The following is a 9,512-nucleotide window of genomic DNA, read 5'->3' as shown; positions in this document are numbered from 1 at the left end:
TGTAGACATTAAAATGACTATTTGTTTAGTTGACCCTGTGGCTATTGAACTAAAAACCAAAATAATACAGCATGAAAAAGCATGTTGTAAAAGTGCAAAGCTTGGTGTTTTGTTCGATTCAACCCAAAACTTCATTCCCAAACCACGACACTGCCACCAATGGAGTGGGGCATGCTTTCAGCATAAGCATAGCGAAATCGAAAATATGCGCTGGCAGTCAACGGACGTTGCAGAGTTCTTAGTCTTCAGGCCAGTAGACGTGACGCGATGTTTGCCATCTCGCTGATCGACTAGTTTGAATGCCATTCGGCTGGCTTATACTGACTGCAACTGCAGCAGCAGCAACTGACTAACCGGTACAGGTTTCCGCTGATCATTATGATAGTTGCATCAAAATGATTGCACGCAAGAATATTATTGCAGCATAGTAGTAGAGCGCAAAAGCGAACGTTGTAGTTATAGTTAGACTGAGCCCGCCAAAGTAATATACATCGTACGTAGTACATAGTTCAACTTTCGTACGCCACTTCCAGAAACATCGTTCCGTCCTACGGTCGACTAGGTAATGAGTTTTTCTGCACGCTCGGCGTTCTAGGCTGCATATGTAGAAAATGAACAAAAGATATTGCTGGTTAATAAACACGCGTAAAACTTTCGATTCAGCATGTTGGAAGGGCAAACCGACTCGGAAAGTCTACCATTAACCGTTCAGTGTTACAGTTTAGGTTGCATTTGAACATGGATTATTAGAGGTTCAAGGGTACTACCACCGTTAGTAATACTGTTCTAATGCATTAACTACTGAGCACTAGACGGTTTAGCGAAACACATTTTATTGGTAATTTCAAGCCGGAAAAGCAGACTGATTGGAAATAAAAACGAAACTACCCATATCAAATTTCGAATGCATCATTAATTATTTGATCGTATTGTTGCATTTTAGATATATTTTACGGAACCCGAATATGGTACGAAAACAACGACTCGAAAACAACATGAAATCAAGGTTCAAATAAGTGTCATTTTTGGGATTCAAGGTTCAAACACACGTCATTGATTTCTGGGATTTCAAGAGCAATTTTTTTGTTCGAAATAAATATTCTGATCGTGAAAACAAACATACTCTTTGTGTTCAAATTGGCAAGAAGAAAGCAATGAATAGGGTATGTTACTGCTTCGTCGTAATTGCCTCTTCCCGTCCTATCCAACACAAATTATTAAAAATATCAGTATTTTTATGACACACAATGCAAAGCTATTCCCTAATATTTTAGTTTGTTGTCTATCATACGCGATCAATCAAAATGAGCTGAGATCTATTTAAATGCTTTTTATCATTAAAGAAGTCCCACATTTGTCATGCCGTCCTAAACAAATACATGCGCGTTAGCTTCGTAAACATTGTTGTGGTTTTTATTTCGGACGATGAAAAATTTTGATGGACGGATTTCAAAACGGTACGACGAATTTAAGAAATAAAGTCAGTTGCGTAATTTCAATAATATACTTTAATAATCGCTTTTCAGTGATTTCAAAGTTCACGGATCGGAAGGTACGTGTGTTTAAGTCAAATCAGCACAAGAACTTTTGGAGTATTCATTAATCCATCCAACAAATGATGAAAATTAGAATGGCTTTACTTACAACGACGGGAATTAGAAATAAACCCTACATGTTTAAAAACAGAACTTTTGTTTGGGCCCAAAAATTGCTTCCCAAATTCGAAAAGATAATGACTGCTCATTTCCCCTTAACGTAATGCAACTCAAATGCTAGGTAGACCGACGTATGGAGTAATCCACACTGTAAAATACTGACATAAACTGGGGTTAGTGCCCCAGTAGGAATAATATCTACAATATCAAATGCCCAAAAACCTGTATCCTCTCCTCCACGCTTTCCACCCCTCTCAGCACTACACTAACGGGGCCCAGCCAATGTCATTTTCGTTCCTGACGTCATCGTGGAATTCCTGATTAGTACGACTCAACGGGGTAACAAATTGACAGCTCCCATATACAGCAGTCTAGTTGGTCGCCCTTTTTGTAGATGGGACAGACTACGCCTTCCATCCACTCCTCCGGTAGTTTCTCTTCTTCCCAAATCCTTGAAATCAGCCAGTGAAGTGCGGTTGCTAGCGGTTCTTGGCCATTTTTGTAGAGTTCAGCCGGCGGCTCTATTATACTTCAGCAGACCGATTTCTCGCCGGATCTCTTCGAGATCGGGAGCCGGTACGCTGTCGTTTGTAGGTATTCCGAGGTTAACTTCCATTGCATCTCCTGCTGCCATATCGCCGTTGAGGTGCTCATCGATCACCTCGCGCTCGTTTGTGTTTAGATCCCCTCCCTCGTCCCTACACATGTCAGGTTTTGGTGTGTGGACCTTGCGAGTTTGGTTCACCTTCTCGTAAAACTTGCGGGTGTCATTAGCCCGGAATAGTTGTTCTAGCTCCTCACGATCTCTGTCCGATCTTCTGGCACTTTTTTCTCCTCAGGACCGTGGTAAAATCATTCCTCGCTCGTCGATACTTGGCCAAATTCTCTCTCGTGGATATGCTCAGCTAGTTTTCCCAAGCTCTTTTTTTCCTCTCTATCGCTTCTTGACATTCCCCGTCAAACTAATCATTTCGTGCACTCGAGGTTTCCATACCTAGCACCGCAGTTGCGGCCTCGTTGACGGCCGAGCGTATCCTGTTCCATCTGTTTTCGAGATTCGAAGCATCTAGCTCTACAGAGGAAGGCAGAGTTTCATCCAGTACGCACGCGTAGTTTTCGGCAGCTCGCGGGTTGTCTAGTTGCCGAATGCCTCCTCGACTAAGGAGGGCGACTTTGTCGCGAGGTATAAACCGTCGATAGTTTTGAGCGCACATGTACTGCTACTAGGTAGTGGTCCGAGTCAATATCCGCACTCCGCAGGGAGCGTACGTTGGTGATGTTCGAGTTGATTTGGTTCGAGGTTCGTTGGTCAGGTGATCTCCAGGTGGCCTTGTGGATATCTTTGTGGGGAAAGAAGGTGCTTTTGATCACCAAGCTTCGGGAAGCCACAAAGTTGATGCATCGCTGGCCGTTATCGTTCTTGTCGGTGTGCAGGCTATGGGGCCCGATCACCGGTCTATACATTGCTTCCCTGCCGACCGGGCGTTCATATCCCCGATGACGACCTTGATGTCCCGTCGTGAGCAGCTGTCGTACGTTGCCTCCAGCTGCGCATGGAACGCTTCCTTCTCGTCGTCGGGTCTACCGTCGTGTGTAGGTTTATGATGGTATAGTTGAAGAAACGGCCTTTTATCCTCAACACGCACATCTTCTCGTTGATCGCTTCCAGTCCATCACGCGATCCTGCATTTTGCAACACTACGAAGCCCGTTCCCAGCTCGTTGGTCGCTTCACCACTCTGGAAAAATTGGGCTTTGCCGCCACGGATGCTCCACACCTTCTCGCCTTTGTGACAGATTTCCTGCAGTGCCACGATGCCGAGTTTCGGAATTCTAATTGATCGAGCAGCACCCTGTCACTACCAACGAAATTTAGCGATCTGCAGTTCCAGGTGCCAAGTCTCCATTCCATGTCCTTATTTCGTCGCCTTGGTCCATGCAGAATATTCCGAGAAGATATTTTTGACTCTTGTTGTTAGTTGTTTGGGTTTAGATAGGTAGCCGTACTAGGGCTTACGCTACCGAGTCTCGGGATGGGGCTGCCATCTTTCAGTGTCGAGACAACACTGTGCCTCCTCCCCTTTTTGTATACGACCTTAGTTTCCACCGGGGTTGGTTACCCGATCTCCGCTAAGGTTGCTCGTATTCCGGCTGGTACCACGTGGAGGTAGGGGTAGGAGTTGCTAGATAAGAGGCTAGGCACCACAATGGGGTCTGTTTTACATATTATCCAAACATTTACCTATCTAAAGGTAAAAACTATTCCCAAAATTGCTGCCAACTGATACAAATATTTGAAGTGTTTCGCAATGTAGTTCAATAACCAACGCCTTGTACCAGCCATAGCAATAAATTGCAACGGATAATAAATTTATATATATATTGATATCACCATATTATCTACAAGGTGTTGAGAATGGAGGAAAACCAATATCAACGAAGCCCATAAAGGATATACATACGAATTTATACAAATTCCTTAAAATTGTAAATTTCATGAATTAGTTAGAAAAAAATGATAAAATGGTAAAATGATTATTCAAAAAAAACTTCTTCATTTTTATTCCTAATCAAAATTAAAAGGATGATTTGTAAGGTAACTAAAGCTAATGTTTTCAGGTTACAATAACGTTTTCAATTTTTTGTATCTATAAGAAAAAAAAAACAATTAACAGATGCGCAAATGTGCAATATCTGTCACATCATTAATTGTTTAAACGAAAATACGTAAGTGATATTTTAATTTCACTTTGAATCGTAACACTTTACACTTCCTATTCATTCATTTGAGACTAGATGCAGCCTACTCTCATATAACTTAACCAACAAATGATATAGTTATAGCGTTAGTAATGCTAGAACGATGGTGCTTAACTCAAAATTGTGATTGTTGCTTTACCATCTGTACTGTTTTCGTCTTCCTCCTGAAATGTATGAAGTATTGTAAAAACCAAAATATTAGACTGGTAAGTAGTTAAACACTTACGTCGAACCCGAAGCAGTTTGACGTCTCATTCTCGGCCGAATCTTCTTCATTTTTGTTACTTCTGCGGCTCGTGCGTGGCTTTTTTTCTCTTGGTTCTAAGGACGACATGAGCATATCCGCTAGAGTAAACAAAATAAACAACGTTAGTTTTGATTCTAAAATAATAAACAATTAACCTACTGTCGTTGAAAATAAATTCTTCATTGTCTTCGGGCAGATCGATTTCTTCCTCGCTCTCGCTCTCGGATTCCGTTTCGCTAGCTGGCTCCTGCTCAATCCGAGCCTTATTACCCGAAGTGCGCCTTTTCTTGGATTTTTGCTCCTCCTCGTCTTGAAGTTGAATCACTTCTAGTACGACATACTGCCCGTCTTCACCCTCTACAGTCATAACGTTTTGTTCATTTCCTTCTACTTCTTCGCTTTCATCGTCATGCTCCAGACGAATTCTGACTCGCTTCTGGCGACCCTCCTTCAGAGCCTGTTGTTGCTCCCGAGCCGACGATTCCGGATCATGCAAAGCCATGTGGCGAATCAGATTGCCCTTATGTCGGAAAGACCGAGGACAGCTAGGACATTTATGAGTTTTGGCCTTGGGGGCCGGAACGATGTACTCCGGATTGTGGTAAAGATTGACATGTCGTCTGAGAAGCTGCTTCTGTCGGAACGAGTGATCGCAGCTATCGCACTGGAACGGTTTCTGATCTGTATGCACCAATAGGTGCGATTCAAGGTGCCGTGCTGAAATCGAAGCGTATGGACAGAGATCACACTTGTAGCACTTTTCGCCTTCATGAGTTTTAGTATGCATTTTATACGAGTAGCGGTCCTGGTATACTTTATGGCATCGTCGACATCGCATTGGTTTATCCAGTGGAGTGTGTAATTTCTGCACGTGAATTCGCAGATCCGTTTTACGACCACAGGTTGTAGGGCAGAGCTCGCAATGAAATACGGGTTTATCACCAACTGAAAATTTAGCAACAATTAGAAGAGGGTCGTTTAAAAAAATGTGACAAATAAAATATTAACTAAAATTGGTTTAGCCAAGTCTTTCAGCAAACACAAAATATAAAATTAAATATTGATGATTACCTACAAATCTAGTGATTCGAACGAAAGCAAATAAAGCAAGTGTTTCTAATCCAATAAACTAATCAAACCATTACACACTTACCTTGGTGGATCATTTTGTGTGCCTTTAGCGAGTTGGACTGCGTAAAACGAGCATGGCAGACATCACACTCGTACGGTTTCTCACCGGTGTGAATACGCAAATGCCGCTTCAGCTTGAACGTGTCCGGTGAAGCATAAGTACAGTGAGGGCACTGATATGGTCGTTCGCCAGTGTGGCACCGGATGTGACGTTTCAGTTTACTCAATTCAACGCTGGCATAGTCGCATTCAGGACACTTATGCGGCTTCTCGTGTGTATGCCGGTAGCGAACATGGCGAACCAGTTCACCGGATGTAGTGAAGCTACTCTCACAATGTTTGCAGTGATGTGGCTTTGTACCGGTGTGCGTGTTAACATGATTTTGCAGCGAAGCAAGCGTTTTAAAACCTCTTTCACAAACAGAACATTTGTGTGGTCTGTCCTCCGAATGTGATTTCATATGGCGAGCAAGCAAAAATCGCTTGGTTGTGGTATAATTGCAGTAATTACACATATGCGTCACACGTCCGAGACTCTGAGTTTTGAGTTTACTAACGTTAGGTTTTTGTTCCGTAAGTCCGTAATCACCTTCTTCAAAGTCATATACATGCTCGCCTTCTTCTACGTCTGCGGCAGCTTCATCCTCACATTTCGTTTCATTTGGTTGTACAATGTACACGTAGCTTACGTCTTCGGATTTCGGTTCCAATTTACCAACTACGCTTGCAGTTATTTCTACATTCTCACTGCCCTCCTCATCTTCGCCTTCGATTTCGGCATCCGGGGGAGCTGTAGTCAACACCGGTTCCGAATCTTTACTTGCTTGGTAGTAATAGTTTCCACTCTGATCAACAAAGTAACATCCGCCTTCTTCCTCTTCATCGTCATCTTCCTCTTCTTCCATTTCCAGCGGATTGACTTCTTTATCTCCTTCGTCAATTTCCTTGTTAAACGATTCCAGATAAGACTGAATCTCGGTGCCTTCCGTTTTGACACGGATTTGCGATTTAGAAGCCATGTTGTTGCTGTGAAAAAATTACCAGAAAAATATACGTTTTAGTGTATTTAAGAGCTGTGAAATTTCACTGCAAGAAAAATTGTAGTATAGCAATGTTTATATTAACATTGATGAGAAACTATTTTATAGATGCCAGAAAATAATAACCATAAAACATAAAAATAAAACCGTACGCTTAAGGTTTCTATTAGAAATAGAGCTTGTTTGGCACGTCTGTTGCCAATTAAGGGACTCGTATCAAATTGCCCGTATCTTCTTTTTCATATTTTTGATATATTATGAAGAAAGCATAACTGCTGGTAGAAAATCTAAACGACGATTGACGGACTGCAATTCGCATTTCAATCCTGGTCAAGAAGTAGCAAGACAGTAACATTGTAAAATCTTGTCTGAAATCGTAATCGTACAACATTAGGTTGCCTTTTTTTCAACAATAAATGTTTACAAAGTTACAAATAGCGTTTTTATGGCAATTCTGTATGTTTAAGGACTTAAGAAATAAAAAAACAATATTTATAAAGTTCACAACCTTCCTAAAAGGTAGACATGTGCAGTAGTCTTAATTTTTTTTCTTTTTTTGTTAATCGCTGTGTGTTCAATGCCGACTACAAAACTTCCCAAATATATGTTAGCTTTTCATTTATTTTACAAATATTAATAGGATTACACTAAGTAGCGATCATGTTTTTTACCTTTCGCCTTAAACTTATTCCAATGCCTTTTTTGCTTTTCATTGTGGACACTTAAGTTATCCCTTGGTGTAAAGATTTTAAATAAAAAGGTTATTTGCTACCTACTTTTAAATTCCTCCTAGAATATTTTGTTTTATAAGCAACTCAAAATTCGAGTTTGTGCATAGAGGTACGCTTAAATTGCTTTTTATGATAAGCTTCAGGCAAAACACGTAAATTTCGAAATTCGCGTGAATCCCAAGGTCAATGTAAATATTTAAGTCGTTGAATTCAAAAATACCCGCGAAAAGCTGTTCGAACATACTTTTACGTCCTTGGGTGCACATGCCGATACAGTTTGAGTAAGCTATATGAAGCGTGCATGGTATCAAGACACCAGCTGTCATTTGACAAAGGAATTTCTTACCACTCTTCTTATTTTTGTTTTAAAACAGTTCGAGTAAGGTGATCGATCACACCGATGCAGTGAAAAATCGCCATATTTATTCTAATCGCAAATATGAGAAAAATAAAAAAAAACTCAATGCACTTATATTCCTGGTACTTAAAATACTTATATATTACAAAGCACTAAAATAACTAGCTTGTTTACGAAACTGAAAATATCAGGCCGCATCAAGAGGGAGCCACATCCGAAATTTCTAGTATTTCTCGCTATGAGCGCTGTGATGCCGTCATATAAAACGAATATGGCGTCAGTTTTCCACAATTCCGTGCGAACTACGTACAATTAAGGACGATTTCCTATCCTCCTAGGTTAACACTTTTCTAGTTAAATTACTACTTATAAATTTTACATGCAAACTGAAGTTTTTTCGAAGGTAATTGAAAATGGAAAAACTCACTAGTTTATCTCCAGCAGCGGAAATTTGTCACCAGTACACTACCACTTTTGCCGTTTGCTCCCGGAGGGCGTTAGTTGCACGCTTTACGGACCGAACAAAACTGCTGCGCGGTGGTCAGAATCGAAAGCAAACGACTATGCGCGTCATGCATCTGCGAGAGTGCGAAAGAGACCGACTATAAGCACCGAAGCAGCGATAACACTAAAACGTACACGATAGAGGGCAACCTCGCGGAAAATCAATTATATACACCAGTGGCGCTGACGCCCAGGAAAAAGAAACAAACGACCTGCTAAAGCGAAAGAAAGAAAAGAAACGCAGTACTACCTACTTTTCTGACAATGACTAATGACAAAGAGAGACAACAGTATTTGACGGACGTCAAAGTTTGACATAGATTGACACACTAAAATAAAGAACAGGTGCGGAAAATATAACCATTTCTAGCTAGAATTAACAAAAGGGCGAATGTCGCAAATATTGAGCTTGCTGACGTTTATCGTACGCACACATCGATGCGCGATTTGTTGTTGCTGTTGTTAGATTTTACATTGATTTTACACGTTTGTTTTTGTTTTCCCCCAGTTATACCCCGGTAAAAAAACATACGTTTGAGTGATAAACGATAAGTTTTTGTAGCTTTTTGCACTGGGCTTAGCAAGCTCTATAAACAAATCTCGCGCCACTTTTCATTTCGTCCAATGTAACAATTGTAAACAACTCCGGTTTATCATAATAAATTATTGCTCTTTTTAAACTCTATGTTATACAAAAACACCTGCCCAAATAGAATTATTTTGAGGTTAAAAAATTAGCATTATCAAAATGTCCAATGTGCACATTCGAATTGGGTCCTAAAATTTTTGATAAAAAGATGATTTTTTTAGAAGGAACGATAAAGCTTCCCATTATGACTACCAGAGTATAGTTTTTTCTTTTTTAAAAAGATGCAGAGCACTAAAAAATTAAAAAACAAAAATATTGTAATTTATTCTCCCTTGACATTAGAGATCTTCCTTGACATAACGAAAATAACACGTTTCTGGCAACAATGATAACTTTTTCTCACTGGCAACTCTGGTTTGACATTAGAGCAGCTGATCGTTTTGACAGTTACAGCTTCGCAGTTGTCTCTTGTGCTTGTCTGCGTTTTGCTGGTCGTGA

General features: G+C 40.6%; 1 protein-coding gene across 1 annotated transcript; it reads right to left on the bottom strand.

Annotated features, from left to right (window-relative positions):
- Positions 1–4,209: 4,209 nt before the first annotated feature.
- LOC128734603 (transcriptional repressor CTCF-like) lies at positions 4,210–8,516 on the bottom strand. The gene is made up of 5 exons (XM_053828882.1): positions 8,349–8,516; positions 5,815–6,818; positions 4,821–5,606; positions 4,641–4,759; positions 4,210–4,578 (listed from the first exon to the last, which is right to left on the bottom strand). The coding sequence occupies exons 2-5, from the start codon at positions 6,809–6,811 to the stop codon at positions 4,525–4,527; spliced, it is 1,956 nt and encodes a 651-aa protein (XP_053684857.1). The 5' UTR covers positions 6,812–6,818; positions 8,349–8,516; the 3' UTR covers positions 4,210–4,524.
- Between the last annotated feature and the right edge of the window lie 996 nt (positions 8,517–9,512).

Source organism: Sabethes cyaneus, chromosome 2, assembly GCF_943734655.1.
Source record: "Sabethes cyaneus chromosome 2, idSabCyanKW18_F2, whole genome shotgun sequence".
NCBI classification, from domain to species: domain Eukaryota; kingdom Metazoa; phylum Arthropoda; class Insecta; order Diptera; family Culicidae; genus Sabethes; species Sabethes cyaneus.
The sequence above is the reverse complement of the archived record's forward strand: the minus strand, read 5'-3'. Positions and strand labels throughout refer to the sequence as shown.